General features: G+C 38.2%; 1 protein-coding gene across 22 annotated transcripts in view; it reads left to right on the top strand.

Moving 5' to 3' along the window:
• The window catches only part of ABI2 (abl interactor 2), a 43,996-nt gene that overhangs the window by 1,344 nt on the left and 18,099 nt on the right, over nucleotides 1-24,553 (top strand). For 4 of the 22 annotated variants that reach the window (XM_072418761.1, XM_072418764.1, XM_072418770.1 and 1 more), the window contains exons 2-7: nucleotides 14,820-14,987; nucleotides 15,752-15,928; nucleotides 18,180-18,197; nucleotides 20,072-20,169; nucleotides 21,079-21,228; nucleotides 23,979-24,100. In XM_072418761.1, coding sequence (XP_072274862.1) covers nucleotides 14,820-14,987; nucleotides 15,752-15,928; nucleotides 18,180-18,197; nucleotides 20,072-20,169; nucleotides 21,079-21,228; nucleotides 23,979-24,100 — 733 coding nt within the window. Of the gene's footprint in view, nucleotides 1-14,819; nucleotides 14,988-15,751; nucleotides 15,929-18,179; nucleotides 18,198-20,071; nucleotides 20,170-21,078; nucleotides 21,229-23,975; nucleotides 24,101-24,553 lie in introns of all 22 variants that reach the window. The other 18 variants (XM_072418760.1, XM_072418763.1, XM_072418769.1 and 15 more) reach the window with 5 other exon arrangements.

Here is a 24,553-nt window from a genome sequence, read left to right on the forward strand (position 1 = left end):
ATATGAGTTGCAAATGACAGACAAAAAAAATGACAGGAGGAGCGGACCCTGCCCTGAAGAGCTTACAATCTAAGAGGTGGGGGAAGTAACACACAATAGGAGGGGGGATGTGTAGTGCTGGGAAGTAGTGACAGTTTCAAAATCTGTATTTATTAATTCATCACAAATTGAAATGCAAACACCTTAAAGTGATTTGGTGTCAGTCTCTTACAATCTGAGCAGAGCTTACACTGTGAGAGGGAAGCAGCACAAGGAGCCAATCAGCATCATAATGAGCTGAGCTGTTCACTCTGTGACTTGTTTACATTATTCGGTGTAAGTGAACTATGACCGAGACAAATCCGGTCTGCAAAATGCAATACAATTTAGAAATGTATGGGCAGAACAGATAAACCATATAGCCAGCTTCCATGTATGCATTCCATCAGTGCTTCCATGGGGTCAGTGGAGCTGCTGTTCATACACGTGGTCCTGGAAGATTCTCCACCAAGGAATGTTTCAGTGAATGACTGATTTCAGATCTGACTGGACTTTTGCTTGTTCTGCAGCTTTAAATAAATATTACTTGGTGATCCTTCCTCCGACGTCTGTACTCCCTGTCATGGGGTGACAGCGTTTTGTCCCTATTTCCCATGTGCTTCCAGTACAGACTGTAAGTTACCATGGTGACACTCATTGTGCAAGCGTGTTCCACCGTTGTCACCCTAAGAAGACGTGAGTTTGCTGATCAGCACTTCATTATAGAAAAGTAATTGGAGTATATCAGCAGCTCTGAGATTAATATGATGTATTGATGTAATACAAACGCTATGCAGCACTTTAATATCCATAGACTTATAGTCATGCCATTTATTGTCCCTAACATAATCTGTTTATTTGTGGGGGGGATTCACCTATTTGTATGGTTTTGGGATGTTGGAGAAAATTTAGAATGACTGAAAAGAACCCAGACAATTGCACAGACTATACTCTCCTTTTAGATAGCTGCAAGGGAATATTTCATTCACAGATCTTTGTCATATTAAGGACAAGGTCATTTTAATGTTTAAACAAAACATTCACATAAAGTGTATATCCTGGGGAAAGTTGCGTGAAATAATTGATTGACCCCTAAATGAACCCGTGTTGGGTTGTACATCTGCTTTCATGATGAGTTTGCTGCAGCCCTGCGTAAACTGATGGAGTTGATTTACTAAATCAGTGCAATTTTTTTTCTGCTTACAAATAAAAGATGATAAAAGTAATTGTCGTCCGGCTTCCCTACACCTGAAGACGGCAGATTATCCTCTATGGTAACACGTGTTGGTGCACTGCATTGCCTTTCATATGTAAATTGTACCCCAACACATACAAAGTGTGATAAATCTTGTTGTAGGTGTGACTTCATTTATTTATTCATTTAAGTGAATTTTATGATAAAGCACCCTTGTGTGAATGATCCCTAACTGATCCTTATTGCGACTGGTGAATAAGAATTTAGTTATTAAATATTTGGTAATGTTTCAGAGTTTTTCTTTTCTTTATTTGTTCTTCTGCACATATATAAAAGTTTGACATATGTTAGTAAATCAGGACCATGCTTCACTTTGTAGCAACCTGGTGATTCTGTTCCTAAACACATCAACCCTCCATTCACACTTCATTAGTTTGTGTAAAGTAGCGTACCCTGCACCCACATAAATATTAAGCTTTGATGTGAGGAGATCATCATTTTATTGCAATGCTTCGTACACCTGTAAAGTCATGAGGCTTTTCACTGATGTACTACTGATCTGTGGGATGACACATTCTCTTACAGCAATTTCATATTGATTGAGTCATAAGAAATATTTCAGGAACGTTGCATTACCTTACTGCTGAAACACCCTTTTCAGATGCATCTACCCACCCAGATTTATTATTGGAAATAATTCAAAGCCATTCATAAAATAGTGTGCCGCCACTCTTTGTTTTATGTTGGCTGAAGGAGTGTCTGGGTTTTATTGTGAATCCGAATTTGTGGTTGTTTCTTACATTTCCCTTGTGGTCTCACTGTGGTTTCAGTAGCATATTTTACCATGTGAATAACTTCTCACCTCCAGGAGAGTAAAGCTGCGTACACACGTCAGATTTTTATCGGCCAGATATCGTGCGAAAATCTGCCGTGTGTACAGTCGGTGTTGTCCATCGTCCGAATGACCGTCCTGGCGGATCCACAGACGATGGACGACGACCGATCCTAATGAAAGGGAAGGGGGAGAGCGCGCAGCAGGGTGCCGCTCTGTCGCTCCCCTCTCCATAGAGCAGAATGGTGATGTATGTACAGCACCGTTCATGCATCGTGTAGTCCTTTGTCGTTGGAAAGGATCGTGAAAGATCCTTTCCAACGACAAAAATTGCACGTGTGTACGCAGCTTTACTCTCATTTGTAGTTGTCGATATGCGTGGTCTGTCCTCCATGTACTTTCCTTAACTTTCTCTTTTCAAAATATTGATTTAATAGTAGAATGAATAAGGTAATGTTTATAATGCCAGGCTTGTATTAGGTTAGATTTTATCATTTAGGGGTCTAGGGTTCTCTCCTCCTCCTGTGTCACTGTCTGTATCTGTCTGTCATTTGCAATTTATTGTACAGTGATGCGTAATATGGTGGCCCTCTCCCTTGGGGCATCCTTTGCTGCCCCCCTCTTCCATGGGCATCCTGTGCTGCACCTTCTCCTTTGGGGCAACTTGTGCTGCCCCCCCTCTCTTGGGGAAACTTGTGCTGCCCCCCTCTTGGGGCAACTTGTGCTGCCCCCCTCTCTTGGGGCAACTTGTGCTGCCCCCCTCTCTTGGGGCAACTTGTGCTGCCCCCCCTCTCTTGGGGCAACTTGTGCTGCCCCCCCTCTCTTTTGGCAACTTGTGCTGCCCCCCTCTCTTTGGGCAACTTGTGCTGCCCCCCCTCTCTTTGGGCAACTTGTGCTGCCCCCCCTCTCTTTGGGCAACTTGTGCTGCCCCCCCTTCTCTTGGGGCAACTTGTGCTGCCCCCCTCTCCCCTGGGGCATCATCCTGTGCTGCTCCCCCTCCCCTGGGGTATCCTGTGCTGCATCCCCTCTCCCTTGTGGCATCCTGAGCTGCCCCCCCCCCTCACTATATAAATACTGTTTATTAATAATAATAATAATAATAATATTAATGTACACTGCTGCATAAAATGTTACCGCTATATAAATACTGTTTAATAATAATAATGTACAGCGCTGCGTAATATGTTACCGCTATATAAATACTGTTTAATATTAATAATGTACAGGGCTGCATAATTTGTTACCGCTATATAAATCCTGTCTATTATTAATAATAGTAATAAATAATAAAAATAATATACAGCAGTGAATCTGGCATTCAGCAAACATTCTCTGGAGGAATATCTTTTCCCTGGCACATGTGAGAATCGCCAGTGATTGATTCTCCACCAGGGAATGTTTACTGATTATCAGATTCACTGCTATATAAATTGCCCCTTTAGTGTTTGCGAATATGGAGTACAGTTTTGATCTTTGATGCTCACAGAATTTTAAAAAGTGCAACTTCTGAGTTTTGAATTTATAGTTTTTAAAAGCAGTAGCATTTTATAGCCAGACCCATTAAAAGACGCCTTTGTTATGAAAAATACAGGGGTTGCATTGCTGATTTCTACAGCCGCTAAAGTTCTTTTTTATGTGGATGGGAAAGTCGTGAACTTCTGGTCTGCATGACTGCAAGTCAGTAGCTCAGAATGTAATATAAAGCCACTGGACAGCATCAGTCCAAGACAGCTAGCATTTTCAGAATTGGTGGCATCCTTTATACTTTCTCACTACAGGTTTGCTTAGGCTATGTACACACGTGCAATAATTGTTGTTGGAAAGGATGCTGTACAGAGAGAATCGTTCTGCTCTATGGAGAGGGGGAGAACAACGGAGCGGCACGCCGCTGTGCTCTCTCCCCTTCACTTCCATTACAATCGTTTAGTCATCCATCGTCCATAGATCCGCCAGGACAGTCGTTTGGACCATGGACCTCGTCCAAAAGCACTGTATACACACAAGATTCTCGTCCGATATCGGCCCTGAGCCGATTATTGGACCAGAACCATTGCACATGTGTACTTAGCCGACCGTTTTGCTATACAAAACTTGCCTGTAAAGGAAACTGAAAATATTCACCTTTCCTGCTAGCTGTGACAACAAACATTGCCTTTATACAGAGCAATGGATCCAAGAAGTCCAAGAAGGAAAACTTATTGGACAGGAATATTCACACTCTTTTCCAAGTATCTCTATACTGATAGTATTTTATTAGTCTTTATAATTACCATTGTTATATCTTTTTAGTTAGTAAAAATCCCCCAAAATAAGGTATCCCATCCCAAGGTAGAAATGATAATAAAACTATTGGATTACATATTGGTATGGAGTTACCCTATGGTGATATTGATGTTTTGAGTTTATGCAAGATATTGGGCTACGTACACACGTTCAGTAATTGTCGTTAGAAAACGAACGATTAATGGCTGATCAATGATTATTCACAATTATTTTGAATGATCGTATTGTGCACGATTCTGTACATGTTGTAACGATATGATGGTACAAATATTATCCACTATAGCTGCATAGATTATTATTATTAATAAACAGGATTTATATAGCACCAACATATTGCACAGCGCTGTACATTAAATAGAGTAGCAAATGACAGGTACAGACAGTGACACAGGACGAGGAGAGGACCCTGCCCCGAAGAGCTTACAATCTAGAAATTCAGTAGTACTGAGCAGTACAAAGCTGGCAGTGTTCTGATCATTCTATTGAAAACCGATGAGTATAGAGTGGCACATTGAGGAAATTCACATAAACAATCAAAATCAGAGGAATATTGATCTTGTGCCTGACTGTTCAATCAATATCCAGATATATACCAGATTTACTGTGGTAGGGTCATTAGAAGGTCTTTTGGGGGTAGGGACTTTTTGTCCTGTATTATGTGCTATGGAATATATTATTGCATAGTGCGGGGGGAGAAAAGGTTTCATAAAGTGATCTTACCCCAATTTTCAGTGCAGGAATTGCTATTCTTTAATGTCTTTGTAATTAAAGAGTTCTCTCCATATAAAAATATATATATCTCTCTATATAAAAATTTTATGTCAACTACAAATAAATGTAATTGAAGCCTGGGATGTTTTAAATAGCTATGCATATAAAGTTTCTTTTATATTACAGACCACAGAGTAGAGGAACAGGCCCAATCAGAATTTTTTTTTTACCTTATTTTGAGTAGTTTTGATGGCTTCAGCACACTTTTATATCATTGCTTCTTTATTTCTATGAATATTATTTATGGTATTATGATATTCATATGTTTTAGTTTATAAGCGCTCAAATGGCCTGTTTATTGCTTTCTTACATCACTTAGCTGCTGTAGTTGTAGGTGCAGGGAATGAATAGATGCCAAGGGACTGAAGTGGTACATACTCTTTGTTTTCTACGAAACATCCACAAATAAACTATTTATAATTACAATACAGGTAGGCCCTGTAATCATTATCTGCTAATTTGTATTAGAGACATTTTAAATTATAAGGTTAAACCAGCTTTAAAAAATATATAAAAACATGAACAAAAAAAAGTATGTGAAATACATATATGAAGTGTTTTTTTCTGGTTTATAAAAGATTGAGATGGAAAATGATTTTTAAGTAAGCAGAATTATTAGCAGGCAAGTGTTAGGCTTTACAAAACGACTCCTAGGGTGCAATTCATATTATGTGTTGTATTAACATAAGTGCGTTAATGCACATTATAGAGGTTAAGGTTCACTGTGTTTATGCAGCCAGTCATTTTTGCATGGGTTGGCAAATAGACATGACCCCTTTGGTATGCAGGACGTTTGTTCATCAGTATGTATCTGATCTTCATACATAATGCTAGTAGCTTGCAGATATCTAGACAGTTTTGCCATTTGAAAAAAAAAATGTTTTTTTCTACTTTAAGCTTCTGATTCTGAAGTAGTTGTAATGCAAGTTCATTAAAGCAGAAAAATATTGTCTTCTTGTTGGAAGAGATATGCAAAGGTTTTCATGTCAAAAATATTTTCTTTCTCCAAGCAGTTTGTTTATGAACACTGCATGGGGCATGTGGTGGTGTAGACCAGTGGTCCCCAAATTTTCCGACGGCAGGGTGCGGTAACATAGAATAAAATTTAGCCGCGGCCCGGTATATGTACAGCTTACACTATGCTATTCTCAGCAGCTCGGCCTCCTGTCAGCACACTAGCTGAGAATAGCGGAGTAGTGTAAGCAGTGCTCAACCCAGAAATTTTTTTAAGCTGGGTGGGAAGAAATTGTAGGTGGGTGGCAGCCCCTGTATTGTGACCAAACTCTTTGGTAACCACCCAAAAACAGCCGGGTGGGTGCTGAAAAGTGCCGGGTGGTGCACCCAGCTAAAAGGGCCTGGGGAGAACCCTGAGTGTAAGGTAGTTGGTGTGCAGGCAGAGCTGCTGGGAATGGCAGAGAAGTGTAAGCCTTACATACATTGCTCCGCCATTCTCCGGTGTGTGGAGAGCTTCCTGTGCTCCCGCTGTCACACTATCACTAGCTGTAGAGCAGTGTAAAGAAGGACGCCGGCTGCTTCTGCTTCCTGTCATTTGCGGCCTTCAACTCACCAGCCACGCACCGCCACCGTTCTGCGGCCTGGGTGTTGGAGACTACTGGTATAGGGGATAGAGAAGCAACTGAAGCCTTGACTTTCTATTGCTGAAAGAAGTGTACAATTGTAAAGTTTTCCATAGTGTGAAATTGTGTCAACACCTCTCCATGCGTAGTTTTAAACCCTTAGGGGCCCATTCACAACAGCATGCGCAGTATAGCTCAGCGGCAGCACACATTATCAGCATTGGCACGCTTTGGTGTACTTTATACCCAAACACAGAAAACTACGTTTGGAATTTGCGGTTTGATATCCCTAATCCATAGTATTCTAGTATGACACTTACTGTGCCTCTGTGATACAGTTCAGGGCATCTGAAGTCTGGGTACGCCGGCTTTTAATTGATCCTGATCTACCTAAATAGTTCCATTCTACAAATTTCCATACTTACATTCTGTGGGATCACAAGTATCAAACTAGAGTATCTTTCTGGTTAATTTTCTGCTTAACTACCCAGCAGTTTTGCCTTTATAGCTTTTTAACTTGTCATTTTTTTAATGTGTGTGTTTTTTTTTTCTTTATTCCTGGGTTTCCTTGATGATGAATTATCCTCCTGAAAGCAATCCCGAATGTTAAGTTATCACTGGAAGAGAGATACAATCTTGCTGTAGTGAAAAATGTTTACAAAAGTATTTCCAGCACTTTGGCTAGATTGCCTCTCATGTCCTATTGTGTCTGCAAAACAGGAAGTAAAAGTGAATCTATCAAATGACACACAGATGACCTAAATCTTGCTATGGGCAAAGTGTGCGACGTTGGATCAGGGGACTGGTGTCTGGCAAGCACTGGTGCAGGACCAGGCCTTACACATGCAGTTTACAATTCCTAATTATAATATCCTTAAGCTAAATTAGTTTATTTTCTTAGCACAGTTTCATTTTCCCATAACATATAATGTCTAATTCAGAGTATCATCATCCCACCATCCCATCCTTCCTTCCTATCTACAGATGCTTCTCTAGAAACTCACACATACTATTTATTAAATACTGTTCATGTTTCTCCTTGCACCATGTCCATGTTTCTCCTTGCACCATGTCCATACTCCGTTTGGAGGTTCAGCAGCGGCCCCTCTCTCTCTCATTGTAGTAGTACCTTCTCATTACTTTTTTAATGACTATGTATGTAGCCCAGGGTTGTATGTTTTAGTGCACTTTGCTATTTCCCCTATATTCCATCCCGGCACCTCACTTTTCATTATTTATATCGGTGATAAGATGCTCTCTAGTACACAGGGCATTTTATCTAATTTTCACAAGCAGCGTCATTAACTCATTAGTGACCAGTTTGCAGTATTCACCTGTCAGTGATCATTAACCTCTAAATCTTTCTTCCATAGCAATGGATAGAGGTCAGTTCTGGTTGTTGGGACCTCAGTAGAAATATCAAATTTTGCACCCGGGACGATTGTTCATCTGACATGTTTGCTGTGGCCCTGGCTAAGCCAATGTTCTAAAAATCCTCTCCTTCTGATCCATCTTAAAACACTGGCGTCCAGTCTTTAGCACCAAGCTTGTGTTAGGCTGGTGTCATGAGTGTGTTTTCCCTGTTTAACCTCTTCAATCTGGTGTTCTCTCTTTCTGGGTTATTTTGTAAATCTGCCTTCACTGACTCTGCATGTGATTTCCTGTGGATTATTACGGTTTGTGTTCTTCGCTTTGCTTCTGTCATCAGGTCCTTGCTTCTTCTCAGTGCAGTGTATCAGTGCCTGGACAAAAGACTCTCTGCGGTTTTATGTTAGAGATTGTGTCACCAATCTATGTCATTTCATTGTTGAGCAAATACGGTGCTGATAGAAAAGTGCCCCGGACCATACTTTGCATCTTTAAGGTTAAGTCTCCTGAACCAAATCAGTATTGGTTACTTTCCAATTCTGCAATGTATTAGTCATCCTATAATGACTTAATTGTAATCATAGAGATTTCCACGGCAGTTCAGTCTTAATCAGGGCTAAGACAAGAGTAATTAGAGGTCATTGTGATGCAGTAAATAAAAAAAAAAGACTTTTTTGTACATTTTTAGCTATTGGTTGTTTGAAATAATTGCTTTAACCCTTTCATTCTGGGGTAAAGCTTCCTGTTTTGCAACAAGTGTGACCAGATCAGTTTTGCAATTTTGAATTTGTCTCTCATTCTTCTGCAAACTTTCTAAAATCAGACCATAAAAGCACAGAACCAGTAGAATTTAGAAAATCAGTGCTAATGTTTTTAATATGTTATTTGCACAAATGTTACTTCTAGTTGATGATGAAATAGCAGCATGAAAAGGAAAACTACACGTCCCATGAGCACATGCAAGGTACAAGTCATTCTTTGGACAGGACATGTGCTTATTTATGTAATGTGTGATGGGATTTTTGTGGGATGAAATACAAATTCATTCCAGTATGGAGTGAGTGGCAGTCTTTTATTTAGCTTTTTAGATGCACTTCAAATGTGCAGTGTATTGTTTTTTTTATTAATTATAATATAAAATTATAATTATGCATCGGGCTAATAGAGTGATCTATACATCACACATGTGGGAATATCATCATACTGGGTAAGCATGGAATGCAATCTTTCTGCTTGTTGATTTCTCCACCTGTAGACCTTGAGGGAATGGGGCACACAATGCTGTGTTTGTGCTTATAGCATTTCCAATCTCTTCGTAAGATTTGAGGAATTAATTTGCATTGAGTAATAAGGATCTTTACTTTACTTACTAACAATTGTGTGACTGGATCTGTTGACTGATATTCCAATTCCTAATGACTACATGTCGTTATATGACAGCTTCTAGATTGACAAAGGTTGGTTTGCTACCATCTTTCCACACTTTGCATTTGTAAACCACATCCATAACACCACCTAAGTGGAAATTCATGTACAGTAAGGGCAAATGTTACTTCCATAAGATAGTCTTCTGCAAATTTATAACTCCACATACATACTTTCTGTACATACTGACTGTCTCTGAGTGCTCTTTCTTTCTGGTAGTCTACAACAGGGGTCGGCAAACTTTTTTGGCCACTAGGCCATTTCAGGGATGGCCGGGAGCACATTAGGCCGGACTCTGAGTCCCGCCCTAATGACTCCGCCCACCACCAGAGAAACGCCCCCTGGATTGAAATCCCTCCCCTCCGTATGCATTGCAGAGAAGAGGGATTTCCCTTCAGGGAGCGTTCCGTATTTACCGCACCAGCTGAAGTATCACCGCTGGCCGTGGTAAATACGGAAGCAACAGCAATGAGGCGGCATCGGAGCTCCAGCGGCTCCAGCTCCGGTAGTTCCTAACGCCCCCTGGCAGATATGGCCGGCATTAAAGGCCGGAGTTTGCTGACCCCTGGTCTACAATAAAGAAACGCATAACTAGGCGATCTTCCTACAAGTGAATCCTCATTACAACCTGTGAAAAAAAAGGAAGAGACACAAACCTGCTTTCTGAATTTCAAGATGTAAAAAATAATTGGTAAATAATCCTCCATTCTCCATTAAAAACTCATCAGTGAATGACTAGAAATGTTCATTTCTTCTAGGGCAAATAAAACAATAAATTCTAGCCTTTGTAAAGGTAATAAAACAATTTTTTCCAGCTCTTTCATTTTAAGCCATGTCTGCATTGATGTTAATGCTGCAGTTACAAATAGTTTAGGGATGGTACCAACAACAGCTGTTAAATAATCTTCCACTGAAAAGGTCTATTGTACAGAGCTTTCAATGACCCAAAGCGGGAAGAAAAGCCTTTTTGTTTCTGTAGTAAGGGAATTGCTGAACATTGATTCACAATACCTGTGCAGTTTTTTTTAATACAATGGAAATGGAGAACTTGCCTACATTATTTAGACTGAAAGAATCACTGCAAAACCATAACTGCTTTTTATGTAAAATGTATTTGTTGTCTCAGCATTTTAATGTACCGTTTTCCGAATAACCTCTTTATTTAGAGCTAATCTCCTACACTACTCAATCCTATTTAATGTACAGCGCTGCGTAATATGTTGGCGCTATATAAATCCTGTTTAATAATAATAATAATAATAATCCAGAATTTTTTTAAGCCATGTGGGCGGATGGAAGCCCCCTAAATTGTCTAGCAACTCATCAGTAACCGCCCAAAAACAGCTGGGGGGTTGCTAAAATGTGGCGGATGGTACGCCCAGCTAAAAGGGGCCGGGGAGAACACTGTCCAATGTACAGTTTAGAACTGCTTCAGAAGGAAGCACTAAGCCAATAGAAAGAAGAGCGTGGGTATGGTCCCAAAAAAAGTAAAATGTATGTTTTAGCTGGAAGGAAGCTCTGTTGCTTCTGGGCTATTCCCAGGCTACATAAAACAAAAAACGAGGCAGAAAAAATGTTAGAATACACTCTAGTGGGAGGAATTGAAGATTACTTGCCTTGTCATCAACAATACAATGTATTAGAATTTGCCTTTGTTTGTATTGCCAAAGTTAGTGTTTGTGTTCTTTACCATGAATGATGCATTCAGTTTAAAGTAGAACTGTTGTTTTGTTTTCGTTTTTTTTTTTTTTGCAAACCCTCATACCCTGCAAGGAAGGGGAAATGTACTGTATATATGTGTGTGTGTGTGTATACATATATATATATATAATTAATTGGACTCCATTTTGCAAGGTGCTGATGTCATTCTTAAGACATTTTGGTCCATATTGGCCTGATACCATCATGCAGCAGATTTGCAGCTGAACATCCTTTTTAAAAGTCTCTTAAACCACCAAATCCCAAAGAAGCTCTGTTGGGTTGGTATCTGGTGACTGTATATGCTATTTGAGTGCAGAGCATTAATTATGATGTTTAAGAAAACCAGTTTGTGGTGATTTTAACTTTGTTACATGGCATGTTATCCTGCTGGAAGTAGCCGTCAGAAGATGGTACACACAGGTCATAAAGGAATGGACATGGTCAACAACAATACTAAGGTATTCTGTGGCATTTAAGCAATACTCAACTGGTAATGGGGTCCTAAAGCATATCCCCCATTCCATTAGACTACACCAGATTGAACCATTGATACAAGGCTAAATGGAGCCATGCTTTTTATGTTGTGTACAACAAATTCTAACCCTACCATCAGAAAGTTGGTAGGGAGCATTTTTACAATCTCTTGTCCAATTTCCCATTCTTGGTTCTCTGATAGGAATGGCACCCAGTGTGGTCTCCTGTTGCTGTATGCCATTTGCTTCAAGGTTTGACCTGTTGTGCATTCAGAGATGCTGTTCAGCATACTTCAGTTGTAACGAATATTTATTTGAGTTGGTATTGTGTTTCTATTAGCCTGTTCCAGACCTACCATTCTCCTCTGACTTCTGGTATGAACAAGGCATTTTTTGCCCCAAGAAATGCTGCTCGCTGGCTTTTTTCTCTTTTGCAAGGCTAGTCTCTAAAACAGTGGCGTCACGGACCACTACATTTACGGACTCCAGGCCGCGCATGCGCAGAGAGCTGTGTGTCATTTAAAGGGGAAGAAGCTCTCCAAAGCCACAACTTGCCCCCCTCCCCCGAGCATACAATACATACAGGAGACATGGTCCGTGGCTCTGACCGGTGTGCCCCTCCCAAGCGGGGTCCTTCTCCTGGACCAGAGCCTTGGACCACCACAGGGTGGGGACTCCTGCTCTAAACCATACTGATGGTTCTGTGTAAAAATCCTAGTACATAGGCAGTTTTAAAATACTCAGACCAGCCTGCCGTGTCATGTGAAAAGTCACCTAAATCACTTTTTTTCCACACTCTAAAGCATGGTTTGAACTAAAGCAAGTTTTCCTGACTACATTTTTTCGTGTCTATATCCCAAAATGTATTGAGTTGCCATCATGTTGTTGGCGGTTTGGATATTGGCATTAACAAACAGGTGAACAGGTTTACCTATACTGTTAGTAATTTGCATGTAAAATGACCTAATATAAAGCCTATGCTGGCAGAAAAATGTGGGCTGCTGTTTGCTAAAATTTCCTATAAAAATTTTAGTAACCTGTTTTTCTTTGGCTTTGCTCATTCTTGAATTAAGCTTAGTCTCTAGTGCTTCAGATTTGCAACAAGTGACACCGAAACACACTGCAAAAACTTTCCATCAAATGAATTGGGCAGACACCATGGATTCTTGCATCAAAGTTACTTTGCCCTGTTTTGCTTTTTTTGTTTCTGAAATAAAACAATGCTGTCACAGCTGGTGCCACTGATGGTATCATGGATATACCAGAGTGTGGCTCTGTTGAAATGGACCTATCGCCAAACATTTTACTTTACATAAAGGTTAAACAAGGGTAAACAATAAGGTAAACATTTTTCTTTTTTTTTTGTGAAGCCCCTCGCCTTATATCCTTACACAGACAGATCCTTTCAAGTGAAACTCGCTTACCTTTACTTCCACAGATGGGGGGGAGTGTGCCGATCTCACTGCGTTATGTAGGGAATGCGCAGAAGGAGCAGCAGGAAGCCTCCTGGGATACCTGCGTCATGCATCCTAGGACGCTTCTTGCTGCTCCTTATGCACATGCCCTACATAACGCAGTGAGATCGGCACGCTCCCCCCCCCATCTGTGCAAGTAAAGGTAAGTGAGTTTCACTTGAAATGGGTGAAATGATAGGCAAGCTGGACGGTGAGTGGCTGAGTAGGGCCACCTTATCTAGCAGGTGAGAGATCGGCTGCTCTGTCACATATCAGCAGCAAAACTGCAAGACATCTTTTTCTTGCCTGAAGCTTGCCTAAAGTCAGTGGGGAATAGGCCTTACATGAAGCAAATATGCACTGAAGTCAGTCAAAGTAAAGTCAGAGCCTGCATACTTTTAGGGTCATAGGCGTAGGAATTATTGAAGAAGTTTGATCGGTAAGACTCTTTCAGGTGCACCTAGGGGCATAGCAAGCAGGTTAATGTATTGGTGGTTCAGAGAAGGAAACAACCGGAGGGAACATTGTTCTCAGTAACCGCGCTACAACCCCCAATGCAACACAAACGCAGCCTCATGCAGACGCGTTCACTAAAATTAGCTTTATAAATGGCAGCCTACATTTATCAGACACTATGCAAATATGGCTGTTAGAGAATGCAGACTATAATTATAATAGAGTAAGTTTAAATGTAATAAAATATATTCAACTGAGAGGGTTTTTTTTCATCTAAATCCTATTGTCAAATCAGTTTTAACTTGATGTTAGGAATTTATCATTGCCATTCATCATGCTGATTATGTAAATCATTGGAGAGAACTGATGCAGAGACAAGAGACTTCATGCTTAGTACTGGTATAAAATGTTCTTCATGTATGGAGGAGTGGAATACAGTTTAAACTGTGGAACACAGCCTGTTTTGTTTATTTGCTGTTGCATGTTTGTTTTGTCTGGTTGACTACGATTTAATTAATCTGCTGATTGGAGAGGTCTAGAATGTTTTTTTTTTTTTAATTAATTTTGTTCTGATAAATATTTAGGGCTCCTTCAGGTTCATGGTTCAAGGCTTCATGGTTTTCTGTTCCCGGGCACACAACAAAACTGTGAGATTTGCACAAATCCTTATCAGTGACTGCATGTCCAAACGCCACGTGTCACTTTCAGGAACTGCACTGCGATCTGCTACAACCGCATGCAAAAAAAGGGATTCCCACCTTTCCCATTCACTTTATTAGGAAAAGGAGAAAAAACATTATTACAGTGATCTTTTCTTGGTAGAAGAGTGGTGTGAGAAACGGGCACAACCTTTGGCAGACGTGACCATAGACATATGAGAGACATATATTGCTTGATTTATTTTAAGTGGTTCGCAGAACTAGTGCATTAGCCCCCCGTAGCTTTGGGATACAATAATTATACCTAGCTATCACAACACTAGCCATTTCCAGTTTTCTTGTCTGTACGCTTTATAATATGCATACACAATGCAGTTTCTTTCCTTGCCTACTTTTACTAAGATATATAATTTAACAAAGTTTAATCATATGTACTTTATTACCAATGTGCTGTGTATTTGAGTGTGTTAGGTCCAGTTCCGGATCAAGCAAAGGTATACAAGGCTGTAGTAATTGTAAAATTGAGGGGTGAAGCTTTTGAATCAAGATATGAAGGTGAACACCATTTTTAAATATGACTTTACTTATGTGACCTTCTTACTTTCAGTCTGCAGATAAGCAAAGAGCACTCGAAGAAACCAAAGCCTATACAACACAGTCCTTAGCTAGCGTGGCTTATCTCATTAACACCTTGGCCAACAATGTCCTTCAAATGCTCGATATTCAGGCCTCTCAGCTCAGAAGGATGGAATCCTCCATCAATCATATATCACAGGTAAGAAGTGAACTACTTTGATTTTTTTAACTGTATTGTCACCTATTGCAGGTTTGGACAATATCCAGGTGTCATTGAGTAGCTCATTCCCAAAGAGTTACCATGCACCGAAGGTGGATGCCACTCCGCATCCTATAAGTACTGCCCAGCAAGGATGAAGGAGAAAGATGAACTCCACCCTAAGGTTTCCAAACCTCTTGCCATATTGCCCCAGCCCATTGGCTCCATATACAGCATATACTTCTGAATTCCATGTGTCCATACACCATTTTGACATCTTGATGTTCTAATAGATTTGTGGTATCCACCAGGTCAGAAGGTTTTATTATCATACTTGATCATCTGATCATTTGAAAAATCTATATGCGAGTTGGGTTTGGTCCCCCTTTCCTTTTTGTGTAGATATGTAAATGTTTGATAGTAGAATATCCCATTGTCCACTATCCAATGGAAGGTGCCGGTACCAGTTCTTGTGCAGTTTATTTAGGAATGAACACTTCTCTACAGGTTTATTTTACTTGCAAAATATTTGCAGTCCTATATAGCTTTATATACATTATTAACAAGTACATTTTATTTAGTTAATGATATCAGCAATTCTTTTATTACTTGCATTAAAGTTTGTTTGTTAAGCTTGTATTTTATTTACCTATTCTAGGTACTGAAGGTAGCCAATATAGTTATGGTTAATAAGAACTCCTAAACTATTATTTCTTGTAGTTTTAAGTTACTATTACCTTATGATAAACTGCTATAATTTCTAGACTGTGGATATTCATAAAGAAAAAGTTGCAAGAAGAGAGATTGGCATCCTAACTACTAACAAAAACACTTCTCGGACGCACAAAATAATTGCTCCAGCTAATTTAGAAAGACCGGTCCGTTACATTCGGAAACCTATTGACTACACAATCCTTGATGACACTGGACATGGGGTGAAGGTATGTCAAATTCCTTTTATGTGCAAATTTGTTGATTTAATAAGTATAGTATTGTGTTATTGCCACATAATCTGCTGGGTATCTTATATTATAGATTTTATTGTATAGAGAGTTCAGCACTAAAATACCTCTGTAAAGGTTTTCAAAAATGTTAATTTTCCTGCCAAACTCTATAAAAATGTGTGTTCTATTGTAGGTGATCGAGAAAGCAGTCTGAGAAGAAATGGTGGTACAAAAAATCTGTTAGGAAAAAGTATAACAAAACACTGTAACTATTGTGCAGAACAGAAAGACATTGATTTAATATGTTTCAAGCTTTGGGGGACTGAAAGAATAAGTGTTTAGGATGGGGTAGGCACAGGAAGGATATTATTTCATAGTCAACTGAGCAGGCAGAAGGTTAGGAAGTGACACAGGATGTTACTGAGCTATGGTCTGTAATTAGTGGGGTCGCTCACTAACCATTTGTTCTTTGTCCCATTGTTCTTGTCTAGAAGATATTAAATTATTCTTTATTTCTAAAAAAATACAAGATGGATCACAATCAAACTGATGAAAAACATCCACAAAAACCCCCACTTCCAAGTGATAGCTTAATACTTAGCTTATAAAATTAAAAAGAAAAAAATATATGTGGGAAATGTATTTTAAAAGTATGCTTAGAGCTTATATACCTTTTTAACTACTCTCATAAAAAGTCCAAACCGCTATGGGGCCCTGTATTAAAACCAAGAACTAATTATGTTTGAGTACAATAGTTGATAATTTAGCATTGATCACTGAATACTAGTTACTTGGACAAAAACTTTAAATAGCAATATTTACATTCCGATTAAAATTCACTAATACAGGGCCCTGATTTGGTTTGTATTTGAGTGTTTTTTTATTGGTTAGATGATAAATGTAATGATGTATTTGTTTGATGTGCAGCATTAATTTTTTATATCCTATACATATATTTTTCTATAAATTTCTAAATACTGAAATTCTATAGAATAGTTGGTACATTTTTGGAGGTTTTTCTGTTAAAGTTGGCTAACCTAAAAGTGATTCTAAAGTATTTTATTTATATATATATATATAGAGGTGTATATATATATATATATATATAAAATTTAAAATGATCCAAAATATAAATTGATGTTTTTTAAACTAGAGTTGAATGGGGAGACTTGTCCTCATTTTCTTTCTAGTGCCCGGGGATCCCTCACTGTCAGGAGCCCCACGGCTGTTCTCATGTTATGAATGCAGCCCTTCATTGTGGGATAACCCGAAAAAAAAATTTAAGTTACACAAAACACACATACTCAATAAAATACTTCAACATTAAAGCCTTGTCTTATTTTTTTCATACATTTTTAACCCTTCAGGGAATGAGTAAGGGGATTTATGTAACCCTGTACTCATTCCCCCGGGTGGGGTGGTGGAGATCTGGGAGTCTCCTTATTAAAGGAAGCTTCCAGATTCCAAAGCCCTGTTTTAAAACGGTTATAAAATCCCCCATTGTTTTCAATGGAAGCTTTCATTAAAAGCGCTTGTAAAATCCTCCTTGAATTCAATGGAAGCATTTTCCCACATATACCCTACATTGCAAGGAACGTTCTCTGTACTGCTCAAAAGCGTGCCTCAAGTAAATGTCCTGGTGTAGATTAGCCCATTGGAATGCAAGGGGATTTCATACAAGGTTAAATGATGGGGAAAAACATCTGTGTAGACTAAAGCTACGTACACACGTTCAATTTTTCTCGCCCAGTAATCGGCTCAAGGTGGATATCGGGCGAGAATCTGGCGTGTGTACAGCCCACGTCGTTCATTGTCCGTGGATCCGTCCTGGAGGATCCACAGACGATGAACGACAAGCGATCCTAATGCAAGGGAAGGGGGAGAGCACGTACGCAGCAGGGTGCTGCTTGTTCGCTCTCCCCCTCCCTTCTGCATAGAGCAGAATGATGCTGTATGTACAACACTCGATCATGCATCGTGCGGTTCTTATCATTAGAAAGGATCCTGAAAGATCCTTTCCAACTACAAGAATTGCGCGTGTGTATGCGGCTTAATCCTTAAGCAAAAGAAAACTGTGAATGCTAAGGTTATCTAAAAAGTGTTTTTTATTAGTTTAGATTATGTTGCAAATGTAATAGTTAACAATGTTACAACTGGTTTCCCGTTTTGCTTTTTTTTATCCGACTAACCATGTCTAACTTTTAACTGCCTTTCCTTTTTTTCTTGTGTGCTTCATTTGTACGTAAAGTGGTTGCTTAGATTTAAGGTAAGACTTTGTAGCTATAAATGTCTAAGTTCTTTTCTCTTTGAGACAGTCAGATTTGGGTTCCCACCTCAAAACTTGACAACATTTTAACTTTTCTTTTGGTATCTATGAATTTAGAAGCACAAACCATAATAAGGAGCAAGTAATGTTACCGAGTATGCACAGTGTTTTTTTTCTCTAGTCTAGGTCAGGAACTTAAAGTACTAAATCTAATAATATGGAAAGCAGAGGGCTGCAGTGGCACCCTGTGTATGTATTTCTCTACAGATGTCTTATAAGTTAAGGTAACCGGATATAAAAATAATTCTAATCTAATATTCAACTTCAATTTTCCAAATTTTAAACACCAATATACATACATTTTCCAGTGTCAAAATGCCACAAAAGAAATAATGTTATTATTAAACTAGAATCTTTATCTATGAAAGGTTATTAAAAATGTTGAGCCAGAAAATATGGTTTCCACTAAAAAGGCAGCTATTACTGTACAATGATACACTAAATAAATACTGAAGGTACATTATACAAATGTTGAACATTGCAATGCATTGATGGCAGAAAATGCATTACCAATATAACACTACAATTTCTAAATATTGTCATGCAGCTCTTTAAATTTCATGGGTTTGCTGATTTTTCAAAGAAAACAATGTTACTTACCACTCTAATGTGTGAATCAGGAAGGAAATAATCCAGAAAGGTAATACATTACATAGCGAGACACTTTTCCTATTGTTAACACATTTACAGGAAATGGAAGGACACAAGCATGTATTAGCTTCAGTTATGTCAATGCTTCATTTGTTCTTTCCTTTTAGCTGTATCACAAGATGCACAATGTAAGGAGGATTTATTCACAAGGCTACATTATTTCTGCCAGAAACGTTTTCAAATGCAACATACAGTATCAAACATGTTTGGTGTAGATGAGAAGTTTTTTAATGTAATTCCAGATTGTAAAATGAAACAATTGTGATTTGAGGTGAGTTATAGATAAAACTAGGTTTAAAGGACCCCTAGCTGCATCATCTTGGCTTTACAAAGTCAGATCTTTATTTATTTTTATTGAAGCCTTACATACCTTGTAAATAAAAGTAGAGAATGTTCACATAAATGTATTATAAATAAATGTATGCAGGACTAAGGCTACGTATACACGTCAGATGACCCTCGTCCGATAATCCTCTGGGCTGATATCGGACAAGAATCTGATGTGTGTACAGCGCTCATCATCTGTCCTGGAACAATCGTAATGAAAGTGAAGGGGAGAGAGCGCAGAACGTTCATGTATCGTGCAGTCTTTTTGTGAAAGATCCTTTCCAATGACAATTATTGCATGTGTGTACGCAGCTGTAAAGAAGCAGTTAAATATATTTGTTTTTGTTCAGGCAGATGCTACATAATTATCCCTTTACCCAATCTGCAGGTGATATTTTAGGCAAATATTTTTCTTTTTCTCTGCCTCCTTGCCACAAGCTTGGTGTTTATAGAACACAGTAGTTCAAGATGAAATGTTCAAACACACGTGAATATGTCAATAAGGATGACTCATTTCTTATTGGACAGCTCTGTTCAATTATTCTATAAAAAAACAAACAAAAACAATGGTGCCCTGTGATAGCCTAGTTATATTGATATGTATGTTTTATTAGTAGTTGTATTATTACCTTAAATTGTTTAGATTTTGGGAGGTTGCCTTACTGGATAATCGGCTATAAAAATGTTTAAGTGATGCACTACCGCTATCTTTTTCTTTGTATAAGTCCAAGGAATATTGAACACCAAATGTGCATTTTTTTTAACTACTTCTGACCATAATATTATTAGGTGCAGTTACTAAATGTTTACTCAATGCAATATTGTCTTTTATTCAGGTCAGTACACAGAACATGAAGATGGGCGGATTGCCACGTACCACCCCACCTACCCAGAAGCCCCCTAGTCCACCAGTGGCCGGCAAAGGAACTCTTGGGTAAATATTTTGCTATCACGGTGGTGGGGAATACTAGAATCCTGAACTGCAAGCTTCATGGCTTCCTGGCTGATATGTTGCCAAAGTAGTTTTCAGCTGATTTAAGTTTTTCTTTTTTTTTTTTTTTGCTAGATATCCTTTCAAAAGAAATGTTTTAATGTTTCATAAGCCTTTTAAAGTCATTGTCCCACAAAGATTTTTAAACTTTGTTGATGTTACATGTTATGTATATGCATGTCATTCTCCACAGTAATTGTTCTATGTTTAAACTCCAGAACTTTATTCTGTTACCTAGAACAATTCATATTTTAAGATACAGTTTTTACTTGCATATATTTTTTTTCTGTTGGAAATGTAGTAAAACGCCTATGGCTAGGAAGAATTTTATTTTTTTTAAAAATCAAATCCAAGAAAATGCTTTTTTGCATTACTGGTACTGCTTTGCCACTGGCAGATTACACTTCCTTCTGTCGTCCAATTTATTCCATTAGAAAAGTAATAGCTTTTGAAAATGACTTAAGTGCAGAGCGGCACTGTGAATATTCAATACTTATCCTATTTCAGCTGACAACTAGTTCCCAAATCATTTTTGTCTACATCACATTTTTATTTTCACTCTGTGGCAGATCCCTTTTGTTTGTGAATTTACAAATTGGAGTTCTCAACCAATGCTCTGCAAATGTTCTAGCAGTGAAGGGGTTGAAATATGTGAATCTTAATTGAAGTTCCAGTCATGCTTATATTCTTTTTCATGGGGTTTACAAGCTGTTCAAAAGATGTCTGATTGCACATAAAACCCCCCACATGAGACTGGAATGTGGTGCTGTAAACAAGTTTATCCTAATGTCCCACATTTTCGGGATATCATCTAGAGGTTTATTTTTTACTTTTTTGTTTTTCTTCTTGAAGGCGACACTCACCTTATCGCACACTGGAGCCTGTGCGTCCCCCTGTCGTTCCAAATGACTATGTTCCCAGCCCCACACGTAACATGGCTCCCTCACAGCAACAGAGCCCTGTTAGAACAGCTTCAGTCAACCAGAGGAACCGCACATACAGGTATATGTAAGCTATATAAGCAACTGTGCCAGATGGTGGCTGACATATTACTTTAATCAACTCACCACATTTTATCGGGTTACTGAAGTCTGTTTTCATTTAAAGATAAAGCTTTTAAGTAATGTAAGGCCCAAGTCTGTTTTTTTTGTTTGTTTTTTAGTAATGAAACAATATTTTTAATTATTGGATATTGTAGTTTTGCTCAACTTAAGCTATATACTACATCCTTCTAAAAGAAATATTCAGTTTTTGTAAAATTATATAGCTTTACAAGCAAAGGAAGAAAATCTAAACCCACTAAAATGTAGCTATAAACATTCTGCTTTGAGAAAGACAAGGTGGAAATCTATAAATTTCTTGATTATTTTTTTTTAACTTCTACCAAGGCTTTTGATGGCTTCCATTTGAAATCTTTAAAATCTGGGCTTTTTGTGAAATATACACACATTTCATTTACAAGCTTCTTCACTACTACAGAGCATCAGAAAGTATTTAGTGCTGCCTGTGCTTGAAGAAATGGTTTGTGACTGGTGTTTTTATCATTTTTGTGTGTGATTTATTTTTTTTCTTTTTAACCTTTTCCCCTCCAATTTCATGTAGGTCTTTTACATCGAGGTCAGTCCTATTGTGTGTCTTGTCCCAAAAGCATGTAGTACCAAGATATTTTAAATTTCTTGCACAGACATTTTTCCTTTTTTTTTAAATGTTTAGCAAGAATAAATTATTAACAGTTTTAGCCTTTACTTTATACAGTTGGTGGGTCAGGTGATTTATTTTTACCTATATCGGGTTTCAAAATACACTATTGGAAAAATGCAAATATACAATTTAACCTGTATAAACCTGGAGCATTCAAAGCTGTATTAAAGCTTGACCTTTATCCAAGAGATTAGGTATGCTGCTGTTGCCGTTCTAGTCCGTAAAAATACTGCTTGCCTGGTTGGTGTTCTCATCCTTTGTCTTTATTACCGCTTTAAAAGAGTATGCAGCTCAGGTGTTCAGTTTATTGCCACACAACTCTCCACATGGTTCTCTACATACTTCAGGTGTAAATCATGTACATAACTTGGTTCAGGGTATGACTGAAACTAAAGCTTTGCATCCAGGCAATTAGCATTCTTTAGAATTTGTTCAGCAATGGCAGTTTACATAATCTCTTTATAAAATCTAATGTAAAGACTAAAAGGGTGTCTTATTTCTAAATACATTTTGTTGGATTGTCACCATCTACTAGATTCTTATGTCTGTTGTTATTTGTAAACCAATTAAAATATTACTTGTCACAAGCTTGCAAATATCTCAGACAAGAACCGTTTTTTCCTTCTTGAATGAAAGATTATCTGAAGCTGCCCGACCACGTTAGATAACTGATAGGTTCCCATTTTCTCCCATACATGCAAAGAATGTACATGTCAGCAGTTTTATATCCGTTGAGGAAGGAAAAGGATTGTAGCCACACTCTTTCTCAGCCTAATCTAGGGGAAAAAACAATAGCAATTGGGCAATAGGAATCAAAGCAATGGATCACTATTTCTTCTGAGATGAATCACCTGGAGGTAGTCTGGTGAGTTTTTCTGGTGCCAGACTGCACAAGCGAATCAATAGTACTTTATAAGTGCCTAAGATAATGTCTTTGACCACAGAGACTTTAGATTGGCAATTAAGTTGCGGTGTGGTTACCACTTTCTCACGTCGGTAAACTGCTTTAAAGAATACACTACATACTTTCTGCAGCCCAATGAAAATAAATATAGTCAGCACCCTTCAATGCCGCCCGCTATCAAAGCTGTAAACACTGGTTCTATAAGAACCAGAGCTGCAGTGCGAGTTGGCACGCTACGGGGAGCCCTAATGGATTGCCTAATCCCTCTGCCGGTCTGATCATGCCCTTAAGCTCTTGGGATTTTAAGTTTTTAATCTTTTTCTTTTTTTACCTGTAAAATACCTGAGCCATGTCAATTATGTGAAAATTAGTCAGCACAAAAACCTTTGCAAAATACTAACATGAAGTCATCAGTATGCTATATTTAGTAAATGCTTTAATTACATTCCATATAAATAAATCAGAGGAGCATGACAAAACTTTGTACTACTAGTAAATAGTCATAAGGCGTCATAACTAGTCCTAAAACTTAATATTGGTCAAGTGACAGGCATCAAGGTACTGTCATCCTTTAAATCATCTGTGTTGGGATATGAATAAAGCACTTATATAGCATACTGCTGATAACTCCTTGTTTGTGAGTATTTTTCAATTTGTTGGCACTAAGCAAGGTCCAAGAAGATGGTGGCTTTGCCAGTGTTTCTCTGGCAACAACATGACTGTGAATATAAAAACTATTGCCTTATATTAAATTATTAAATAAATATATATATATATATAAGCAATCCTAAAATAATTCAATAATTCACATAACTGGTAGTAACAAATAACTGTAATTGTTGAAAGATTAAAACGTGGTTGCTAATGTGTTGTTCCTTGGTCTCCTTTGCCCAATGATCGATTTATTATGAATGCAATTTTAGAGTCAACTGTTTTCTTTTATTTATAACAGATTGAGGCTTAAAAGTGGCAGACTATGTCATCTTTTTTTTTCATACTGTTGCATATCAGACCAATTAATTACTTTCTTTTTTTTTTAATTGTTTATTAGTAGATGGTGTGACACCTATCAATGTCCTTTTGTTTTATTGAATATTAAATAGGTATCACTATTTGTTTTTGGCTCTGTGTTTGCTCCTTGTAGCAGCAGTGGCAGTAGTGGCGGAAGTCATCCCAGTAGTCGGAGCAGCAGTCGGGAGAACAGTGGAAGTGGTAGTGTTGGTGTCCCGATTGCTGTCCCTACTCCTTCTCCTCCCAGTGTCTTTCCAGGTATGTCTTAAACAAATTGGCAGTCTTGTGATATTTGCAATACGATAACATTAAACAAAATGCTATGCCAGTGAACTGTATTGTATGCTTTTGCTGTTTTTAGTAGTTTTGTTTATATTTGCTTTTGCATGCATAAATTCTTGCATGCTTCTTTTCTCTCTCTTTTTTTTTTAATTTCTATGTCCTGTAGTAAATCTTGTGAGCATCATATTGTTGCCGATACATTACTGTGTTTGTTTCTGGTTAATTTTCATCTTTAATTTAACAAATATCCTATCTAGTCAGTGATAATCCTAATTGTGGTGTTATACCTTGGTAAATAGAAACTATCAATAATGAGATAATGCATAAACTGTAAGAAGTGTTTGGGTCCCATATTAGGAAACCTTTAAAGTGTATCAATACCCAAAACATTTTATTAGTTTAGAGTAGATTGGGAAAAGTTTAGAACCC

Source organism: Pyxicephalus adspersus, chromosome 7, assembly GCF_032062135.1.
Source record: "Pyxicephalus adspersus chromosome 7, UCB_Pads_2.0, whole genome shotgun sequence".
Classification (NCBI taxonomy): Eukaryota; Metazoa; Chordata; class Amphibia; order Anura; family Pyxicephalidae; genus Pyxicephalus; species Pyxicephalus adspersus.